Here is a 23424-nt window from a genome sequence, read left to right as displayed (position 1 = left end):
CAGCTCGGACAAGCTCCAGGATTAGGTGATTTTACATGCACTTGAAAACAACCCATTTAGTTAATTTTAAAATCAAAGTTGCTGATATGTCTCTACCTTTTTAGTTAAGAACAAAACCTTTTGATCGACATATTGAAGCCAGTAATTCAATTCAGTTAATTTCCATGTGTAAATAAAATAATTTGCCAGTGTTTTTTTTTTTACATGTCCTTTGAAGGTAGGATTTCACTCATTTGTGGCTGTTATTGACAAGCGATTCAAAGTTTTTGATAAGAGTAAATTGTACTTTGAGTACTTAGATACACTGTTTCTGTACTTTTATTAAGTCGTATCTGTGTATGCGTGAATTATTATTTTGGTTACTGATTTCCAGTCGCCAGTTATGTGAAACAAATAACGCTGTCTGTAAGTGAGAGTGTGTGTTCTGTTGTGTTTTTTCCTCCATGTGCTGCCTGGACATGTGGAGCACGCGGTGAGTCCAGCCTGGATGAAGTATCGGGGTCACGTGTGTCTCTGTCCGGGGCAGAGAGCAGCAGCAGCGGGAGCAGCAGGAGGACCGCAGCTCCTCTGGGCGGACGCTTCCACCGTAACCACCGCCTCTTTCTCTCCAACTCCAGCTACACTGGGACAGATTTATGCTTCAGCTTTTTTTTTTTTTTTTTTTTTTATGAGCACCAGTCCAGCCTGCGCGACTCCGCCAGGACGCCGCCGACTGCGCTAAAGAAGCGTCGGGACAACATGGGGAGCCCCGCGGACCCGAGATGACCGACGCTTTGGTCCGAATAACCCCGTGTTTTGTGTCGCCAGAGAGGGAAACTTGAAGCAGGGCTTGTTTTCGGAGCCCCGCCGCTGCCGCCGCCGCCGCCTCCCCTCCTCTCTCCCCGTAGGATTTGATTCAAAGGCGAAAACCAAGATGGCCGCCGATTCCGTGCAGGTAGGAAAAGTTGACAACTGTTGCGTAAAGTGCGCAAACTTTCTCCGGAGTTTCAAATACAAGTCAGCAAACAGTTTAATCTCATTAAACTTGGGAGTCTGCGTGGCAGGGGAGCTTTTATTAAAGCGCGGGGCTTCCGCTGGATCCCAAAGGGCTGTCTGGGAATTATCCATGGATCGAGGCCTGGGAAACAATTATCCAAACTCAACTTAATTTCAAATATTAAAAGTTGGAAAAGAGGAAAGCGTTTTTTTTTCGTCAACCGGGAGTAATGTAGTGGACACTAATTTATAAGGTTTCCCCCTGTGGCCCCTTTAATTGACGTGAAGTAAAAGTTTGAGGTTCACGTCAGTAGCCAACCGTTAACTTAACCTGCGTTACATGTGGAATATAAACACTGCCCGGACGTCATAAAGACAAATCACTTCAACACATATACCAGGAATCTGTTTCCGTAACAATACGTTTAAATCTGAGTGAACCTTTGGCCCGTGGTTTCGCTTACTGTCAGGTAATGTTGATTCCAGCCTATAAATGCACCTTTTCCGTCCCATTCTTCGCCTTTTGAATAACCGTGACTCAGAGATGATTGCGGTTTGACCTGAGTGACTCCTGACATTCACCTCTGTGACTGAGAGAGCGATCATAGCAGAAAGAAGCTCATCCATTCACATCTGATCACGTTTTCAGGCTTCCTTTACAGAAATGTCCTGCAGTTCGTAGTGAGGCTGAGTTTCGTTCCTCGCAGCCTGGTACCAGTGCTGACAATGAAGGAACTGGAAGGAGTGGTTTCTGCACATTGTGGAGATAAGGGTTATGACAAGTGTTTCTTTTTAATGTTATGACCTGGTGCAAGGCTGAACCTGATCAGTGAAGGGTGGTGATGAAGCCCTGTCAGCGTTTTGATGTTATTGCCAGCTTTTATACAAGACAGAGTTTTTTCCCTTGTCTTATTTAGCCATATTTTCTTTTGCAGATTCAGCAGATTTCTATTTTTGTTTCTTAAACTCTAGTTTTGCACAGCATCAATAGGTCATCTTACACAATATGGCAAATAAGCAAAAGGGTGGTTTTAGTTATACAATCATGTGTTTTACTATAAGGTGATGAGCTGATGCATCACACAGCTCTTCTGATTTTTTTTAGGACCAGAATAGTGTATGGTTCAGTGCAAATTAAACTTTGCCAGAGAAAAACTTAAAAGCACTTTATAAAGTATGTTGATAATCTCCCTTTTATGTTGAACTTGTGTAAGGTGTCTATATTTATTTAAAGAAGTTACAAAGTTTTATGTTCCACTGTAAAATAAAGTAGATTAATCCATATTCTATGCCAATATAATTCAGAGTTGCATGGGGCTGGATCCATTTGCAGTTTTGCAGTACAGACTGTATAGTATAGACCCTGGACAAGTCAGCAGTACATCACAGGGCAAACACAGTGAAGGTGGGACAGTAAGTGTATGTGAGTCCCTCTGACAGGTTTGAGTCACTTATCAACCACATCTTAATATTTTTGGATTGTGGGGTGAAGCTGCAGTACCTGGAGAAAGCTCAAGCTTGTACAGGGAGAATATGCAAACCAGTGGCTCAAAAACCCAAACTGAGCTGAGCTATGATGCAAGACTTCTATTCTTCACACCACTGTGAAACCCTACTCTTTTCTCAAGTATGCATTATTACCATATGTAGGTTTATTTAAAGATAGACCCATACACAACCATTTTTTCTACATTATTACAACATTTGTAGCCTAATTTTATATGATTCTTGCTTCTACTTAAGCTATATAAATATGTGCTTTTAACACTGCCATTTAGCCTGCGAGGCAATAAAACTGATGTGTCAGCTTCTCCAGCCTTACCAAAATAATCTGCAGTGAAATCTGTCTCAGTATTTGAACTGCTACGGTTGTAAGTAAGCGACAGGGGATTATATCCAAGTGGGGGAAAGCCAACACCTTAGTATTTAAAAAGTCTCCTCTATTTTATATATTGCTGGAATTAGAATTTTATATAAACTTTTTTTTTTTTTGTGACTGGGGACCTTTGTGCTTTGCAGTGGGACCAGTTTAGCCCAGCAGGACAACAGGTGCTGCAGGGCAGCTCACCACTCCTTGCCCTCTGTGACTTTGCTGTGTCAGTTTTGTGGGCACCAGCTACCCGAGCAGCTCCGGAATGACCTTTAACAGCGACTCTTAAGTACACCACATTGCTTAAGGTTTGACTTGGTGTGGGATATGTGTAAGGCTTGTGTGAAGGATTCACTTGTAGGATCTATGTTTATTAGCCTGTGCTGCTATTTCTGGCCCATAGCAGAGCACCGGGCTGTTTCCAGTGTTGTGCAGCCAGCTGTGGGGTGAGATAGGCCCGGTGTCAGGTTGTAGGCTGAGATAGGCTTTGCACAGAAAGGGCAAGGGCTTTAGGTGTGAGCCTTGATAGTGGTCTCATTTTTTCCATTGTCCTATTGTCTCGGTGCCCCCCCCCTTATTGTTGGACTTGGAACTTTACAGCTTATTAAACAAGTTAACCTGCGTATACCTGAGATTCAGACCTGATGTTTGCTTTCCTCCCCAGTTTTCTTTCATGTCTCTGCCACTGAAAGAGTTCTTTAACAAGGTCACAATGTGTTGCCAACAGTTTCAGCGCTGCTGTGAGAATATTATCAGCCATCAGATTTATGAAACACAAATCTGTTTGCCAGTAAGTCTGCTATTACTATTAATTTTGTTGGTTTTATTTTATTGGGTAAAAACCCTCTAGTTTTTTTAATTCAATCACTTAAGCAGGTTTTTCAGGTTAATATTAAACTAAAATCTGTCACAACAAAACCTGAGCTGCAGTCTTTTGATTTGTAATGTTTCCTGATACGTTCACAAAGCAGCCTTCAGAGCCACACTGACGAGCACAAGTTCCCTCCATCCATCATAAACTGTACACACAGTAGAATGAGTGGAAACGTTTGCTTACAATCCCTGTTTCACCCGTTTTAGAAGCTAATAAGCCTTGAGTTCCTGGCAGGCTGTCCTCACCCTGACTCGGTCTCTCCTCTCAAGAAGAGAGAAATTATCAGAGCTGTGCAGGTAAAGGAGCGACTGGTAGAAGTGTCGCTTTGCCAAACCAGAGGTGAAGAAAAAAACACGGGTGAATAGACGCCGGCTCTCTTTCAGTTTCATTTGTTTGATCTCAAATTAAAATGGTCTGCAGCATGATTAGTTTTCACCTTATCTGATTGGCTTTTCGTGGATTTCCTTGCATTGTTGCGCAGTAAAATAGAGCCCGTTCGGGTGTCCTCCTGCTATCCTTGCTAGGCAAACAGCACCAGTGCAAACAAGTTTTGCAGGGCAGTGAGCTGAAGAAGAGACCCTCCTCCTCCCCTCCCTACCTCACTAATGACCTCCATTTTACCTATGAGTCATCAAGGAACCTCTGGACGAGGATATGTGCAAACTATAGTTTCCTCTGAAGTGAGCACCTATAGAGGAAAAGAGGGGAGGTGTTTCCCAGGGAGTGGGGAGGGATCGACCAGGCCCTGAGAAATCTCTTATCTGACCAAACATGATGTCAGCCCACAACATAAATCAATCAGACATCGGGAACACAGTTTCAGAGTTTGCATCTGATTCAGTCATTACTTAGCTGCATTTGGTAGAGATAACAATAATAAACATTTTGGGCAGAGCTAAAGTTACATTGAAATGAAGTAGCAACATTTTTTTGTTATGAATTTGCTAATGGAATTTGGGGGCATAAGTTTGAATCATGTTTACGCCATTCTTAATTAATTTAGCAGTGAAGCCGTCCATGTCGGATTGAGCCAACAGTTTATAAGTTGACTTTTCATTTCAGAGCACAGAGAGACACGCTGTTATCACTTGTCAAAGAACTGCTAATGGTCGCTCTCCCAGCCTGTGGACACAGCAATATTGCACTGTGGGCTGATGTTGCCACTTAACCAAGGCTTACATCTTGCATCAGTGTAGGAGTTTCTGTGACAACTTGTCTGACTGAAAGCTGTTTTTGCTGCTCAGTTCTCCCAGTCATTGGAGAGTTGCTCCAGAGCCGCGTCAGGCTGCCCTTTGAATCGGCCTGAACAAAAGTTTAGGAAAATTAGCTTATAAAGAGAAAAGTGCTGGTTTGCATCCCACTGACGATAGATCAGAGTCTCTTAACCCCTAACTGCTCAGGAACAGCATCTGGCAACCTGTGCCAATTCAGTCATAGATCTGATGATCTGCTGTGGCGACCCCGGAAAGGAACAGCTGAAATGCTTGTATAGTGTCACATAAACACGGCTGACCAGAAGGCGCCTTCTACGAAAGATCATAAGTTTCTGCCATAAATTATTTCTGTCAGGCGAAATTGTTTCTGCTGCTCACATTATTTACCATGAAAGACTGAAAACAGTCTGATATTTTTCTGTAAAGTTGATTCAACAGCAGCAAATTTGTTGTGGAAATTTCTGTCCTCTTGAAACGGCACCTAACCATTTCAAATCACAAGACAATGTTGTCTTCACCAAAGTTTGGCATCAGCGAATAACTTTAACTATTGCTGAATTGCATCGTGTTCAGAGTGCTATAAGTATTAGTAGTCACACTGCTCTCGAGAAATGAACCATATAGCTTATTTTTGCAAGGCAGCAGTTTGAATTGACAATTCCTTTGATAAGTGCATGGCAAAAAAAAGTGTTGAATGTTTTTACCGTTGTTAATGACAAACAATACACTAAGTTCTGGCAGGATGAACATTAAATATTGTAAAAGCATTCATTGTGATGCTGGGGCAAGGAAAATGAAGCTTCGATTTAGGACTGTCACAATATCCTATTTTTGCCTTGGAATTGTCAAGTACATCAAGTGTAATATATAATCTACTCGCAAAACAGAAAGGACAACTGCTCCAAGCAGTCTTAAGTAAATATGGATTCAGATATTTCTAATGGGGAGACAGGTTTTAGGATAGCTTCTATATCCTTAATGGACTCAATGGTCTACCTGCCATCTTTCTTTCTAAATTCAGTTTACTTTTTCCAGTTATCAAGGCGAGTTGTCGATATAGGCCTTGTGGCTCGTCCTGTTTTGTTTGAAAATTGTTTGTAGAAGAGCGATTTGTTTATCTTTTCAGATCGCTTGGCCTGATCAACGTCCCGCCGAGTATTTCTTCGACTTTAAAGAAACAACTAAGACCTCACTGCATCTTAACTTTACCTGTTTGTTTAACTCGCTCTCTGTGCAAAAGCCTGAGGGGGATGTTGATGAAGGTGACTGAAAAAGCGTATCGTGATTTTTCCCTTAGATGTTTTCATGTGGCATTTTTAGCAAAGTGGCATGTCGTCCAAGGCAAGCCGGTTCACTCTTTTAGGGTTATAATGTCTCGCTGTCATCAGCAGCGACTTATGTCTGAGACACAACGGACCGACTGACTTCGACTGTATTCAGACTGTTGCGCTCTCCCCCTCTGCTCACTGGATCATTCATACATCATATGCAGATTTTTAACACTATATGTGACCTTCATTATTTGATACCGGAATCTTTGTCCGTATAGATGTATTTTGGCAACTGTTATTTGCTATTAACTAACCTCAAACAAGTTCTATATTGGATTCAGGTGTACATTTGTAATTAGATGCGTTTTTCAGTTTGTAGAAACAACACTGCATCTGTCCTTGCCATTTTACATTCTGTCCATTAAATGTAATTTTTTACTGTGTGTTTAAACCTTGTTTCAGTTGTCGAGGTCTCATCTCAGAGCTTCTCCTCCCCCACACAACTGTATTCTTTATATTAAGGGGGCAGGTCACGCTGGACAGCCAGTGTTGTGTTTTAACTTGGGTTAATTTTAGCTGCAGTCCTCTCCCTGGAGTGAGATTAGATCCCATTCTGGGCTGCTCTGACCTCACAGAGTGAGAAGCTAAGAGGGATTTGGCTGTTGCTGCTCAGACGGTTTATCTTCTCTGTTGATGTCAATGGTCTGTGTGAGAAAGGGAGCGCGAAATGAGACAGAGCTGCAGAATACCGGATCTGAGCAGAGTGAATGATTGTTTCTTTGGGAAGAGAGTCGGCTGGATGATGGCGTAACCGGACTGTATGGTAGAGGATACCCCCCCTGCTCTCACCAGACAACACTGGAGCTGAAGTGATCAGAGTTTATTTAGCTCATCAGCAGAACATGCATGGACTGAGTTGTTCACCTGATTTAGAGATGGATCTGGATGAAGCTGATGAATTTGTGGTAAGGCAGACTTTCCTCCCTGCTAGTTTAGGTCTTCAGCTTTTTTATGTTTGTCAAGTTGTGCTAACAGTAGTTCACGTCAAAAAAATTAGTCGTGCTAAACCTGAAGTTGTAAATAAATGTGAATATATGCATTTTAACTATTTCAACAACATAACTCATCTCATGGCTTTGATTTCATCAATGAAGTCCCTTTTCATCTACTTGAATTATGTCAGGACAGTTTCAGGAGCTTTCAGGCACTGGGTTTGCATTTAGCATGTTGGATTTACTCTGTTGTCTTATCTGAAGTGACACATCAGACAAAGATGGCTTAAAATGCCGCTTCTCAAAACGTAAGCCTCCATGCTTTTGTATTATATGTAGAACATTTATAAATGCCAAAATGAGCGCAGGTGTCTTTTTTTGAGAGGGGCGTTTATTTTAACAATAATGACACTTGTCGAATTAAAAAGTTTGATACAGTCATTGCGGCCATTGAACACAGAGGCATGTGCAGGATTTTTAACTTTTAGATTAGAAGACGTTGGAGTAGTGATCTGTGTGGTCAAATGAATGGATTATTTACTCTCCTTAAATGGTTTCACACAGCCACGCTCTGATCAACTCCAGGAACGTCATTGATGTATTCATGGTGACCTTTAAAGCCGAATCATTCAGGAAATGACTTGTAATCCCTCTTTAGTTAAGGTGGTGGTTTTAAGGATGCGGGTCAATGGCGGGTGACTGCAGGAGTGACAAACCGGCACGTACAGACCGGCGAGCTCATGTCCAGTGCACACCACTACGCTGGAGTGATGCCAGAGTGCTACAGCTGGGCTGCGTCCACCAAACCACTAACGCTCATATTAAGTCATTTCAGTGCTTCATTTCAGTTAGTCAGATGTTACTTGAAACATTAACAGTGTTAAATATATTAGAAAATTGTCCATCTGGTGGGTGGAATCAGATGAAACCGATTTTGGAACTCAGTAAAGTCTTAGATGAAGCTAATGATTTATTTTTTATTGCTATATATGTCATTATTTCTGATTGTTTTATTTATTTATCAGTTGTGAGCTGGTACTCATGAAAACATTAAATCGCATGTTATTTTGCAGTAGTTTCTGCTATTGGGTTATGTTTGCATGACACCGTCTGGTTAAATGCTGCTCTTTAAGCTGCTTGCACACTCACTGGATCACCTTCTAATCTTAACCCCACCGAGGCCCGGTTTACAAGACATTTTCCAATGAAAACTTTTCGTTTCCATGATAATGGTATGAGGAGATGCTGAAAACAGCTTCCAGAGTGCAATGTTTTTTAAACGCGCACATCTCCATCTCCTTGTTTACTCGTGAAACCACAACTCCTAAGTGGATGCAGGGTTAGTGTGAAAGTGTTTACTCAGCATGGGAAGGACAGTCAGCTGACCCTTTGACTTTCCTAGGTTAGTCGTGGGTCAGGCTCTGATTGGTCGATGTGTGACCCGGGAATTATATACCTAGTGCAGACATGTCTTCCAAACATTATTATATTGTAGAAACACGGAAGCACAGCCGCTGTCAAGGGGGGAGGAGATTGTTGATGATTTTGCAAAAAGGCGTTGAACTTACAAGGCGCTGAGACAAGGGAGCTTCTCCAGATTTATGAGGAGAAGAACATTAGTTTACAAATTACAGAGACCTCGACTTGACCTTTACTTGCTGTGTTGTGCTGCCTCGATGATCATGCTACCAACGTGAGAGGAAGAGGGTTTTAGTTTGAGCCCAGGTTGGCCATCAGTGCGAAAATGTCAAACGTTGATGCGTTACAGACTCGGGCCACTTCAGAGCATTGGCACTGTGGACCAGTTTCAGTGTGAAAATGGAGTAACTGTTTTGCAATCTGTGGTATGAGTCACTAACCTCTTGTCTGTCCTCTCATCCTTTTTCCCAACCCTCTCCTCCTCTTATGCTGGCTTCCCACATATTCCCCTGATCTCCCCTTCTTCATCCTCCTCTTCTCCAGGGGGATGCCAGGGGCCAGCTGGTGGCGGAGCGACTCGGTCTGGGACACAACCTGGACCTGTCTGACACCATGGTCCAACAGAAGCTGGACGAGATCAAGGAGCAGATTCGCCGCGAGATCCGCAAAGAGCTGAAGATCAAAGAAGGTGCAGAGAACCTGCGCAAGGTAACAGCACAGATTTTGTTTTAAAGCACACTCAACAATGCTTATGCTACATTAACATTGCACTTACAAATATATTCTACATTTTGTGACGTGTTTTTTCTTTTTTTTTTTTCTTTTTTTTTTTTTTTTACTTGAGTTCAGGATTCAGACACTCAATATGTTTACATGCTCATCTTAGTCAAGCTATTTTGTAAATTGATTGAGCAATTTAATCCCACTGCTGTCTTTGTCCTGGAATGTGTACACAGCTGATTTATTGTTGAAATCGTGTCTCTTGCTCAAGAGTAGGTGGCAAACTGCACCCTTTGTCAGGGTTGTGTAAATTCCAGTTGACCAACAACACTGCGGACCACGATGGTCATTCCCATCTTATCATCCAAAAACTAACTCACCTAGTTTACTTCAAGTTTTCGGTTCTGTTTGAACAAATTTTTACCTTTATTTTGTTTTATTTATTTATTTATTTATTTTTGAAATGCTGTTCAGGCTTGTTTTTAGATGTCAGCATCATGAATACTTATTAGATGCCATTTTCCATTTAAAAATTACATTGACAAAGCTAGTTTAGAATGTCAGAGCTTTCATTGCGACTGATACGCACACATTGATGATTATAACATATGGCAGTGTTCTTTAAAGTCCTAAAATTTCTCTCCTCAGGTCACTACAGACAAGAAGAGTCTGGCTTATGTCGACAACATGCTAAAAAAGTCCAACAAAAAGGTTGAGGAGCTTCACCAGGAGTTACAAGAACTCAACGCCCACATTGTGGTCAAAGACCCTGAAGAACTGCTAGGTAACAACACACACACTGCAGCAGAGCCACTAAAGATTAACAAGATGTGCCATAAAGTCATCCTTGAACAACCACACAACTGTCCGGTTCAGTGCATTTATGTCCATATTGATGACTGGTAAACATTGGGGTGACTGTTAAGACTCGTAACACATTTTCAATCAAGACATGGAGAATTTTTAACCCATTTGTGTTTACAACTGTTTAACTGTGCAGGTGATTTCTCAAGCAACCGTCAGGTTTATTAGCTTTATCTTAGCATCATCTTAGTGTTAAGATAAAAAAAAAAAAAAAGTTGTTTCTTAGCCAGAATCAGATGGAGTCTGTGATGGTGGGGAGAAAACTCTGGTGGCCCTTATCAGAAGTCCAGCTTTTTATTTTGAAGTCAAAACACAGGTGGCGTGAACCCACACAGAACAGGAGGCTTTTCTTTTTCTGAACTTAAAATAAAGGTCATTTTCAGTGTACTGGCCATCGTAGTCCAGACATGCCTGTATGAAGTTGCGCTTACTGCTGTATTCATGGACGGGCTTTTTTTTTTTTTGCGTCAGCGAAAAGTATTTTAACGAGGGCTTCATTGAGAGCAATATGTTAGTTTTTTTCCATTTGACAGTCAACCTGTCTTCCAGTTATTGCCTTGTCGGTCGGATGTCGGTTTATTGTAGTGGCCCGGTCTCGCTGAATAAATCATGTTGGCAGTGTTGTATCAGAACAACACCTATATAAACACTCGCTCACACACACAGAGCACGTTCAGTGTTTGGAGGTGACTCACTCTCCAGAGGCTGACATTGTTGCATTCCACATTCCAGCAGCAGTTACAATGAGCCGTCGATTGTTCCCCTCCGAGGCTGTTGAAAGCCTGCTCCTGTGCATTTGTCGGCAACAATGGAATTTGGAGAGAGTTGACCACAACAGCTGTGTGCTTTCAGTGTTTTTTTGTTTTTTTTTCTCCCCCCGCTATGGCAGCGGCCTTATGGGGTGGTTGTTGGTGGCGGGTGTCCGAGGGAATTCAGGAAGAGAAGGAATGGTATTTGTGTGCCTGTCGCCATCACATTCCCCAGTTCAGTTGACATTAGGAAGTCGATGAGGATGGACGGGAGGTTGTCTCGGTAAATGGTTATCTTAAGTGGAAACAAATTTAGCCTGACTCTGCGACCTTGTATCTGGTGAACAAGGGCTTTCTTTCTCAGTGATGCAACGCCAGTGGAATGTCGCTGGCCGTCGCAAAATGATGGAGAGGCACTGAGTGCAGCTCAGCCCTCCAGACGTGAAAGACTCCTTGAAATATGTTCAGCTCTCAAAATCCGCGAGAGACGGCACTTGTTTCCTGAATTAGTAGGAAGGAGTTGCTCTGCCTCTGCAAGCAGCCAGAATGTGTTTTTGTTCCAGGAGAACGTTGAGGGGGCTCTGGTTATTCTCCTCCGCTCCGCTGAGGCCAGAAATGGCCTGACTCACTCTGAGGCGCAGTCTGGGACTGCGGCCACTACTCGGTTCCGTCCGACACGTATGATCTCATTCATGCTGAGACTTACCCCGAGATTGTCCGGTTCCACTCTCTTTTTCCCCGCACAGTCACCATCTCATGTAACAGCCACTCCCGACACTTGGCCCGAGCCTCCCTGTCCTGAGCTAATTGTTTAGAGAGCAGTGATGGTGTATTTTTATTAATCAGATACAGATGGGCTTCATCGGAGGGAGGTTTCCCCCTGTCAGTGTTCCAGCAGTGACTTCAGCCCTGCAGCTATTCGGTAGCTCACTATCTGGTCCTCGGGCCCAGCGTGGGCTGAGCCGCTGTGTAGCGGGGCGGGGGTCCTCGAATTCTCTGCTCAGTGCGGACTCAGCCAACCCGTAACCCCACACCGAGAGGAAAGCCCCAAACGAAGACCTAATGACTTCCACAGCGCTGCACGTGCTTCTCACTGCGCTTTTTGATTTTTTTTTTCTACATTGAGTTTTGCCCGAAGCTCCTGTAACTCTTCACCTCGCTCTACAGGCTTTTCTGCAGATCTCTGCCCACTCTGTATTTCCTGTCTCGTGCCGAAACTCTGTGTTTGCGCGCGTGTGTGTGTGCGCGCACTGCGCACATACAATTTTAGCAAGCCCAGCATACTCCCACTGCTCATTCACAGAAACGTCAGCTGCGGTGCTCTTCCAGTATTTTAAATGCTACTGAGGGATTCATTTGAATATTCAAATATCAGCAGTGAGTGTTTTGATGAAGTATTCAGGAGAAATTGATCACAGACCTTTGTAGACCACTTCTTTTTTGTGTCATGTCAGACAGCCTCATTTAAAAGTGATTTGTAGCTGGTTTTGATACGTGCTGGTAAGGTTTTTTGAGAAGCATGTGCTAAAGATCTTTTGAAGTGGTCATTTTACTCGGTGTGCTTTATCTTCTGCACTTAACGAGAGTAAATGTGTGTTTTTTCAAGAGGAGTTTCAATATGACAGCAGTCTGAAACTAAAGTTGCAAGTCAAGTTAGGAGAAGTCAGGCAGGTTTTTTTCCCTCGTGTGCATGCGTACGTGTGTGTGTGTGTGTGTGCGTGCGTGCGCGCTATCAGTCTGTTGAGGGATTTTTGGTTTCATGTTCAAACACGATGTGACATAAAAAAAAACAAAAATACATGCACACGACAGAGAAGTGATCTGTGGTCTGGCTTTTAAGATAAAAAACACTTATTTATTTTTTGCCTGTAATAATTATGCTACAGGACTTTGCCGGTTTTGTGAACATCTGCCAGATGTGCTGAGCGCATGTCAGAGTCTCAGATGTGACAGAAAGCGCTCCTGGTTGCTCGGTGATTACTTTTGCTTAATGGCGCATGATTTTTCACAGGATCACAGGAAGTGCAGATTAACCACATGTGTCGACATAAGTTGCTTGCTATGATGTTTTCTGTCCTGTTGCAGACTGTTAAATCTTCAAAACGTCAAACAATACTTGAACTTACCTCACTTGATATTTATGGTCTTGGTATCTGTAAGTGATCCGTTCTTCTTCTCCTCCTCAGAATGCCCGTTAACCCCAGACACACCCAACAGCGAGGCGAGGATGTGCACCAGCAGCAGCCGCCTGGCTGCGCTGAAGCGGCAGAATGACATTGAGCTCAAGGTCAAACAGGGTGCCGAGAACATGATTCTGATGTATTCCAACGGACCCTCCAAGGTGGGTGTGGGGGAGGGAAGCTTTATCTGACATTCATGTTTTATCTGCATCAAAGACATTTCACAAATCTTTAACCTGAATGATCGAACAGAGAAGTGTGTTAAACTTCTGCCTTAGGCTGAGTCGTCCCTCTGAGACGACACTTGACAACTCAAGTGTTTTGAATTCATTAAAGAATGAAAGACATTTCTTAGAAAGTCTGCTACGTTTTGGTGTAATTGGATTTTTTTTTTTGCTGATCCTAACAGAACTAAAAATAATGAATTTAGCCACACTTATCTTTTCCCTGCTTATCTGAACCACATCTCAGTATAAATGTCGACCCTCCATCTGCCTTTCCATCTTGATGACGTTGCTTTTATTCCCCCTCTTATATCCTTATCAAAATTCCACTTTTAACCTCTAAAGGCAAAAACACATCTTCACACAAACTGCATTTCCAGTGGAGGGAATCTACTTGAACAGCAGCTTTTCGACACATGATCAGTTGTTACAAGAGAGCAGATGCGAGTTTCATGTCCAGCCTCCCAAGTTCCACTTAAATCAGTGAAAGTCAGTGTCGTCTGATTTTTTTTCCACCTTCACCATAAATAAAACTTGTTGTTCTGTTGAGCTGGAATTGCTTGACTGAGGGTCCAGATGGATTTTAACAGTTCAAAGATGAACCATCTCAAACTGAGATGATCTCAAACTGAATTTATTTCACCAGTATTTGTAGTTTTTTTAAGTAATGAGTTTTTATTGAAATGTTTTTCCAAAAGAACACAAAGAAGGTACAGAACGTGAACGTAGACAAGAGGAAGCTTAGTGTTTGCAGCTCATGAGTCTCTTTCAGTCCATTCTTCCACTGAAGGTGGGTGATTTGTAGTCGTTTACAAGTGGTCGCTTTCTGGATGCAAATGATCCCTGATTCTGATGCACCGATAAATTATGATAAAAGATTAGCTAATTATTCATAGCAGCTGTTGTTGCTTAAAACACCACCTACATTACTTTTTGAGCCCTCACTCACGAGCCCTGGAGTTTTCATTCAGGTTCCCAGAGTGAAGCGCAGCCTGCAGCATGGCGGCCTCCCTGTGGGGGGTTGAAGTAACATGAGAAGGCGCTGACACACACGGTGTGTCATACACCCGACTGTTTGTTCACAAAGTTCTTACGGTCTCTGTGTCTCCTCTGAAGCTCTGGAGTGAGGAGAACCTGTAATTTAGCAGGGAGGTGTATGTGAGTCGCCAGCTGGAGCGCTGAGCGCCCCTCATGTTCCGCTCTGCTGGCGAATCGCTGCGCATCAACAGCAGGGATCTGTGTGGTGAACGGCGTTCAGCAGGTCATTAGCAGTGGAATGATTCTGAGATGTGAGACGTTGTCAGCGGTGTGGATTTAAGGTCAATCATTTCAGAACAGCTTTCCATTGCGACATGTTGAATTTGGCGCTCACTTTACAATAGTTTGATGCAATTCTCACGTTTGCGTTGTTAATATGAAGCTACTGTTTGCTGCAACTGAAGCAAAACGGCATAAAGGGAATCTGATAGTCGGACTCTGTCCAAAGTTGTAAAAATCTTCTTTGCAGCCCCTCTGAAGATCACTAAATTACGCTATTTGCTTTTTTTTCAGTTGCACATAAATGATGTGTAAAAACTAAGATTTTAATTGATAGTATGCTCCTTCTTAGTTAAATCAAGTCCTGCAGGTTTACACCCTGGAGAGGTCCATCGCTGGATAAACACACAGAAGTAGTCACACACACTCATCGTCCCACCTACAAGAAATTTAAAGGGAGGGAATCTGTTTTGACTGCTTCCTTCCTGGTTCTTTTCTGGACAGTTTCAGAGCTGGATCTCTCTTTTACAGCCTCAGCATATGGTGATTAAAGGCCATGCTCAGGGACATCAGTACGAGGTTTCGAACCAAAGAGATTCCAGTTCTGTAGGCCTCCATTGGCCCTTACATGTACATTTATGTTAAATTCTATTAGTGTATATTGCAGATAATCAGGGCTTAATGACGCTGTGTTTGTAAACAATAAGCAAAACTAAAAGTGGCTGTAAACTGTCATCAAATGAGCCAAAATATGATGAGCTCTGAATTTCCCTCTATTGTGGCCATTTTGTCACTAAATAACTAGAAAAAAAAACACTCTGCTGTGTTGAGTTTAATATATCAGCACAGTGGCTGCAGCCCTGCCGTCGGATGTTCAAAGATCATTGGTCATAAACGTACAGCAGTCAAAGCCCGGTGTGCCTGTCATTCATTCAAGGGAAAATATTATCAGTGTCAACAGGATCAAACTGCTGTGATTGTAGCTCGACTGTGCAAACAACATGAATATCATTAGAGGAAAACCATTCTGTCCTGGGAGGTTTCGTGTCAGTCTGCATGTTTTTAATGTTTACACGTACACAGATGACAAAATGGACTTAACTTCATATGAAAAATGTGAATATTGGTAATAAGGATACTAAATCTGTGAAAGAAAGGCTTGATGTTTTCATACCTACTTTATATGAAGATCGTCCAAATACTTAAATGTAAATTCTTTTGCCTTGTAACCTCACTGACCTCTCGGCTCCCACACATGTATGTGTTGTAGTGATTCAAACTGCAGGCGGATCAAACTAATTATCCAAGAAGACATGAACCATGTGAGTCTTGGAGGGGGCGCTCCTTGCTGACCTCTGCTGTAAGCGACACTGAACATTGTTACTGTATGCCGGCTGTCGCCGCGCTGGGGGGGAAGCGCCGCGGCGTTTTATAAGTGACCTCCGAGGTCAGACAGACAGAGGCACCTTCCAGTGGGAAATAGTCCTGATGTCAGAGAGGAAGCGCCTGCTGGACAGAGGTCTTTCCTGCGCACGCCGCTGTCAACAACCTGGACTCAGACTTCACAGGAATTTGGGGCGGAGTCTGCTTACTTCACCGTGTGTGTGTGTGTGTGTGTGGAGTTGTGTGTGTTTTGCACGTCGGGAAGGTTCAGCAAACACAATGAGATTACACTTTTCTTTTACGGTGAACAACATTTTCCATGCGGTCAGTTGTACTTCAGCTCCAATTAAGGGCATGGAGCAGCGTGAGCCGCAAACGACAACAAAACACAATGAGTGGCGAGGGATTCCGTCCAGTCCGGGGTCGTGCCTGAAGGTCCTGATGACTAAACTTATTTTGCTCCTCAGGAAAAAATAAAAACAACCTTGATTTGCTCATTCATGTCTGTAAAGAGAAATTGCTTCTTGTACTTGTTGGATATTTTATTCACTCCGAATTTTATTTTCATCGCAGGATCGCAAATTACTAGCAACCGCCCAGCAAATGCTGCAAGACAGCAAGACAAAGATCGAGTTCATCAGGATGCAGATCCTCAAGGCCAGCCAGGCCAGCGAGCAGAGCTTTGAGAGCAACGATGTGATGGGTGAGCTTTCTTTTTTTTTAACTTGGCGATAAGTAAAGATCCGTCGGCGTGATGCAGGTTTCTCATGTCCACAAAGAGGCTATAAACGGATGTGAATCAAGATGAGGAATAATGGGGTCTTTGTGCTGCAGACAAGCCCATCATCAGCCCGTTGGACCTGCGGGTGGAGGAGCTGTGTCACCACGCCAAGATCGAGTCTGCTGTGGCCGAGGGAGCCAAGAACGTCATGAAGCTCCTGGGCTCCGGAAAGGTCACGGAAAAGAGAGCGCATTCAGAGGTACGCTGCTGTTTTCCTACATGTGCCTGTAAAACGGACTCAAGATACTTCTCATTTTAGACCTGATGAACTTGAAATTCCTAAAAGTTTAAATCAAAGCCGTGTGATTGATCTTCATCAGTTCTTCTTGTTTTCCTCCTACTTATTTCTGCTGCTGTTTTCCAGGCCCAGGCTCGTTTCAACGAGTCCAGTCAGAAGCTGGACCTCTTGCGATACTCTCTGGAGCAGCGCCTCAATGAGCTGCCGAAAAATCACCCTCGCAGCAGCAGCATCATCGAAGAGCTGTCGCTGCTGTCGTCGCCGGCGCTCAGCCCCAGATCCAGCATCATCTCTACCCAGAACCAGTACAGCACAGTGACCAAGCCCGCGGCACTCACAGGTGCCTCAGCTGGACGCAAACCGCCGTCTTTGTTTTTTTTTATCAACCTTTTCACTCACTGTCACTGTTATCATAACTCTGAAGAGGACAGACTGTGTGAACTGAAGTCTCGCTGTCCGTCTCTCGCCTCCAGGCACGCTCGACGTCAGGCTCATGGGCTGTCAGGACCTCCTGGAGAACGTCCCCGGCCGTTCCAAAGCTGCGTCCGTCCCGCTGCCCGGCTGGAGCCCCAGCGAGACCCGCTCATCCTTCATCAGCAGAGCGAACCGAAACCGCGGCGTGAGCTCGAGAAACCTGACGAAGAGCGAGGAGCTCTCCAGTAAGTCCTCCCAACGCTGTGACAGGACTGCGAAAGTGGTGAACGAGTAAAGAGAGTCCAGTCAGACGTAGAGCTGCTTCAAGCTGCTGCTTGCTTTCCCAGATGAGATCAGTGCCGTGTTGAAGCTGGACAACACCGTCGTTGGACAAACGACCTGGAAGCCGGTCAGCAACCAAGCCTGGGACCAGAAGTTTACATTGGAGCTGGACCGGGTAAGAGGCATTCCAGTGTGGTGTTGTTGTCGTCGTTGTTTTTGTCATTGTGTTGTTGTTGTTGTTGTTGTGTGATGGTGAGGCTCTGTCTTTCAGTCTCGCGAGCTGGAGATCTCCGTTTACTGGCGTGACTGGCGTTCGCTCTGTGCCGTCAAGTTCCTGCGGCTGGAGGACTTCCTGGACAATCAGCGGCACGGGATGTGTCTGTACCTGGAGCCACAGGGGATGCTATTTGCTGAGGTACACACACACACACACACACACTTCCACACACACCTCCACTCTTGAGACAGTGTGTTCTTCTACAGTGAGAGATTTTTCAAACGGCTCCTGACTCTCTGATTTTTTTCGTCCAGGTAACATTTTTTAACCCCGTCATTGAGAGACGACCAAAGCTGCAACGACAAAAGAAGATATTCTCCAAACAGCAGGGTGAGCTCTTTGCGGTCTGGCTGTAATTTCACTGCAGGTGTGACGAGGCCTGCTTTTTTTCTGCCATGAATTTCTGAATCCTGTGATTTTGGGTTTCGTCGGTCCAGCATTAGTTTATTTCCAGTCAGTTGTTTGGTGGTAAAAACAGAGTTTATGTTGTCCTCTGAGTTGAATTCCCTCCTCTCCTCGTTTCCTGTCGTCCGTGTCTTCTCCAGGGAAGACGTTTCTACGAGCCCCTCAGATGAACATCAACATCGCCACCTGGGGCCGTCTGGTGCGGCGAGCCATCCCCACCGTCAGCACCAACTCCTTCAGTCCGCAGGCAGCTGAGATGGGACCCAGCAGCCTGCCCGGGTCTCCCACACCCAGCGGGTACACACACAAACACACATACAACATTTACACTGTTGTCACTTTCGTAGCCTATGGAGGATTTCGAAAAACCAAACATGAATGACCTCTGAGCTGTCCCATCTGTCCACAGCGACCCCCTGGTGACCAAGCTGGACTTCGACAAAGAGCCCACACCGGGACCCCCACACTACCCGGGTCCGGACGGCAGCAGAGAGCCGCTGGTGCAGCACAAGCTGGCCGACAAGGAGGAAGTGCAGGTAATGGAACGCTTTACGGGGCGCTGATGATCTGATGGATAACACCAACGCTGTTAAAAAAAAGTCTTTACTTCCTCTAAAGATTCAACGCGGTCTTTATGTCTTCAGACGTCATCCAGACATGCAACAACATCTACTTCTGAAAGTCAGAAAGTTCTGGATGCCTTCAGTTCAGTGTGAAAACCTGTTGAATGCAGATAGCAGCGATGCAAACTCAAAGCGTAAAAAACCCAGAATAGACCTTGGCTTTGGAGAGGTGGTTGATCCGTCACTCTTTGATGCAGTCAGGAGGAAAATCACTGATGTTTGGTTCATAAAAACTGACACCCAGTTGTTTCTTGTGTTTATTCACCGTTTTTTTCTGTGCCTCGATCTGCAGGACGCACTCGCCTCGTTCGACTTCCTCAACACGAGGAACAGCATGGTGATGAAGCCCGACATGGACGGACTCGGCGAGCAGGGGATCCAGCACCCAGACCTGGAGCTCACAGCCTTCCAGAAAGACGCAGAAATAAGGTGAACAGGTCTTTCACAAATCTTCAGGTTATAATCAATCAGTTTGTTTGTTTTTTTCAGCATCTCTGGTCTTGAACTCAGAAAATATTCCTTGAATGTGAACATTTCAAACATTTCCGCCTGCGACGTGCAGCAGTCAGTGAGAACACGGCTAAACTCTGACACCGATCGTCTTTCCAGGGAAGAAGAACAGTTTCACTTCAGCCTGCAGGACTTCAAATGCGTGGCGGTCCTTGGCCGAGGTCACTTTGGAAAGGTGCGCTTTATTCTCTCACCCTGGTTCATTCATTATTGGTCTGTTGATTTACCAGACTGTTGTCTGTTCTGTGGCATGTGAGTGGTCGGTGTGCTTATTATTATTAAATAATTGTAGCTCAAACACTGTTAAATAGTGGAGCGTATCTCCTTTGCAGGTTCTGTTGGCAGAATATAAAAGCACAGGAGAAATGTTCGCCATCAAAGCTCTGAAGAAAGGAGACATCGTGGCTCGGGACGAGGTGGACAGGTAAACTTTCTGCATTAGCTGCAGATACACTGATATCACTGTTTTGGTTTGTTTTGTATTGTTTTTATTTAATTTGGAGAATGAATAGCTGTTTGTGTTGAGTCATGATGGACTCACAGCGTCTCTCTGTCTCTCCTCCGCCAGTCTCATGTGCGAGAAGAGGATTTTTGAAACGGTCAACAGCGTCCGCCACCCGTTCCTGGTCAACCTGTTTGCGTGCTTCCAGACGCAGGAGCACGTGTGCTTCGTCATGGAGTACGCCGCCGGGGGCGACCTGATGATGCACATCCACGCCGACGTCTTCTCCGAGCCCAGGGCCGTGTGAGTGCCTCTGCCTCAGCCTGTCATTTCATGCTCTCATTTAATTCCACGCATGTGTTTCACACTAAACATCGTCTAACGTTCCTCTCTTGCCTTTTCGCAGGTTTTATGCTGCCTGCGTCGTTTTGGGATTACAGTTTCTTCATGACCATAAGATTGTGTACAGGTACAGTTTTAACTCACAGAATTGATTGAGATTTGGACAGGATTCAATGTGTGGAAATAAATGGTTTGTCTTTTTTTTGTGATTTGTAGAGATTTGAAGCTGGATAATCTGCTTCTGGATACAGAGGGCTATGTAAAGATTGCTGACTTCGGGCTTTGCAAAGAAGGTAAAACAATAAATATTTCAAAATGACCTGAAAAGCATCTTCTTTTAACGTATACCTTTGAATTTCTTTATAAAGGATTGTGTATCTTAACTTTTGGTGGGATATTTTTAGTACTTGGTGGGTTAACTCTTTAGCTGCTGAAATGGATTCAGGAGCGCTCTGGGCTTTCTCTCCTCTGTGTTTCCAGGAATGGGTTTCAGGGATCGCACCAGCACGTTTTGTGGCACGCCGGAGTTTTTAGCTCCGGAGGTTTTAACCGAAACGTCGTACACGCGAGCCGTGGACTGGTGGGGGCTGGGCGTCCTCATCTTTGAGATGCTGGTGGGAGAGGTGAGCTTTCCCGGCTCCTGCCGTGTGACGTTTCAGAGATACGTCACCTCTTATCCAGAGTTTATCAGGAGGAATTTTCAGTTCCTGTGGGAGTCGCTGTTACCTGGATCCTGTTAAAGCTCAGATCAACAGTTAAGGAGTAGCATCAGTGCTATTCGCTCTTCTTTTCTCTCAAAAATAAGTCTTAATTTGTCTATTTGACACTCAGAGCGGCGCCCTCTGGTGGGTTGGTTGACAAATTGTCATTTCAACAGTGTTGCAGTAGAACAGCAGTGTAAAGTGCACATATGTGTTTACTCTGAGTATAAATGACCTTTCATTCTGCTTTAATGTCCATGTGTACAAACCACTTCCCCACGTATGAACACACGAACACACACACACACACACATACACACACGGACTCCCTGAGTAGTAAACAAGAAGCGATGAAACTTTTCAGATGAGAAGTGAAGCTTCTCTAAAACTTGAACCAAGTCCAGGTTCTTTATGAGAACTTAGGGATCATGTCAGACGTCCAGACGGTTCAGAAAGCAGATCTTGTTTTTACCGATTGTTTTCCTAACCTGTGTCCTCGTGTTGTTTCAGTCGCCCTTCCCCGGCGACGATGAGGAGGAGGTGTTCGACAGCATCGTTAACGATGAAGTGCGCTACCCGCGGTTCCTCTCCACCGAGGCCATCTCCATCATGAGGAGGGTGTGTGAACACACCATCGCTGTGCTGGGGTTTATTTGGATCGGTGTGTGTGTGTGTGTGTGTTCTTCACAGCTGTGACGTATCTGTCTGCTTGTGTGTTCAGCTTTTGCGGAGGAGCCCGGAGCGCCGCCTGGGAGCCGGAGAACGGGACGCAGAGGAGGTCAAGAAGCACCTATTCTTCAGGGTGAGGAGCCAAACCGAACCGACGGATCCCCGTCGTCCAGCCGGTCGATCCTCACGTTAGTCAATCTCTCTCTCTCTCTCCACAGAGCATAGACTGGAACGGACTGCTGGCCAAGAAGGTGAAGCCGCCGTTCGTGCCGACGATCCAGGGCGCCAACGACGTCAGCAACTTCGACGACGAATTTACCTCAGAGGCGCCGATCTTGACCCCGCCCAGGGAGCCCCGAGCGCTGAGCTCCGAGGAGCAGAACATGTTCTGTGACTTTGACTACATCGCTGACTGGTGTTAGCTTCTCCTGAAGCCAGCGCGCCCTCCTGCAGCACACACACACTCACACACACACACACACACTGTGAACAAATGCAGCCAAGACTGTAGCTCACAAGTTGGTTTGTTTTTTTTTAAAGACTCTCCTCTTTGCTGCCCTAAATGCTGAGGAGGAGCGATGAGCTCGAACTCTGTGCCATTGAGAAGAAAACCCAGACGCCTCCTGAGCGCCCACTCTTATTTTTTTAATCCATACATGAAGAACTTTTTTTTTTTTTTTTTTTTAAGAAAAAGAAAAATGAAATTGTATTTGTTGGAGTGAAGGAGGGTCGTCCTCCTGCTCGCTTGTAATCCTGGCGTCTGTTGTCTGACCACTGAGAATGTTCCTTTTTTCCACATGAACTCCGAGACGACGGCAGCATCGCCACCGTGTTATATCAGTGTCACTGTCTCCCGCTTTCCTCTGATCTGTACAGATTATATCCAGTCGTATATTTCATTGTTTCCGTTTCTTTATTGGCGAAAAGCCCTCGACCCCCAGACTCGGTTCTTCTCACCGTAAAGTTCCGCTCAGTGGATTTTCACCTGCTCAAAGCGCCGTTCAGCCACAACGCTCATCGAGACGACTGCTGCTGCTGCTGCTTCTCTCCAGGCACTGAATCTGGAGGATAACCGTGTGAGGCGTGACGCCACATCGCCGCTAAAACCAGTTTATTAAAATAGATTTTATGGGGAAGAAACTTCTAAAAAAAAAAGGAATTAGATCCTCTGCGTCGCCCTCTAGTGGCTCTGAAGTGCCTATTGGGGCCGTGACTCAGACCTGGAGATTCTCTGTTCATTTTTACCTCAGTGACTCGCAAAGCTACCAAAACCAAACTCTCGCTGTCCTTCAGGGAGCAGAGGGAGCGATTTCATGGCTTCTAAATAAAAACGGACTTCAACAGTGACAGATTGAGCCGAGGCGCTTCCCACGTAGTTTCGGTGCCATGTTTGCGGCTCACGCAGCCGACGCTCGGTTTGCATGTTTTTACATAAACTGACTCACCACAGGGAAGGGCAGGGTGTGTTCTACTTACTGTGTGTACAACCAAGATGAAAGCACTAATTCTATCAATAGTTTAATAATCTACATTTCTTAATGAAAATAGATTGTACAGTTTCTTATTCCTCTAGCCTGTGCATGTTGTTAGCAGAATAGATTTGTGAACGGTACAAATACAAGTCACAGCTGTTGCCGTTCATCCTGGTATAGGGGGAAAAAAGCCATTTTTTGCAATCATTTTGTTGCCTGTCATGGATGCACAAATTAAACATTTGTAGTAATGTTTGTGCTTTTAATGAGCCGCTG

At 44.6% G+C, this 23424-nt stretch overlaps 1 protein-coding gene across 1 annotated transcript; it reads left to right on the top strand.

The window, feature by feature from the left end:
* The first annotated feature begins 683 nt into the window (after window positions 1–683).
* pkn2a (protein kinase N2a) lies at window positions 684–22356 on the top strand. The gene is made up of 23 exons (XM_030114494.1): window positions 684–934; window positions 9159–9323; window positions 9984–10119; window positions 13135–13289; window positions 16566–16695; window positions 16827–16972; window positions 17138–17351; window positions 17485–17670; window positions 17773–17882; window positions 17979–18122; window positions 18239–18314; window positions 18530–18686; window positions 18799–18925; window positions 19305–19441; window positions 19622–19697; window positions 19855–19946; window positions 20091–20267; window positions 20371–20433; window positions 20523–20599; window positions 20787–20929; window positions 21518–21625; window positions 21729–21809; window positions 21895–22356. The coding sequence occupies exons 1-23, from the start codon at window positions 914–916 to the stop codon at window positions 22096–22098; spliced, it is 2925 nt and encodes a 974-aa protein (XP_029970354.1). The 5' UTR covers window positions 684–913; the 3' UTR covers window positions 22099–22356.
* Window positions 22357–23424: the final 1068 nt, after the last annotated feature.

This window comes from Salarias fasciatus, chromosome 18 (assembly GCF_902148845.1).
Source record: "Salarias fasciatus chromosome 18, fSalaFa1.1, whole genome shotgun sequence".
NCBI lineage: Eukaryota > Metazoa > Chordata > Actinopteri > Blenniiformes > Blenniidae > Salarias > Salarias fasciatus.
Note: the sequence above shows the minus strand (reverse complement) of the source record. Positions and strands in the feature narration are given on the sequence as shown.

Coding starts and splice junctions, on each gene's coding strand:
- pkn2a (XM_030114494.1), top strand. CDS start 914: ATGGCCGCCGATTCCGTGCAG. Junction 9,324..9,983: donor GTGCAGAGAACCTGCGCAAG/GTAACAGCACAG, acceptor TTCTCTCCTCAG/GTCACTACAGACAAGAAGAG. Junction 18,687..18,798: donor GGGTCTCCCACACCCAGCGG/GTACACACACAA, acceptor ATCTGTCCACAG/CGACCCCCTGGTGACCAAGC.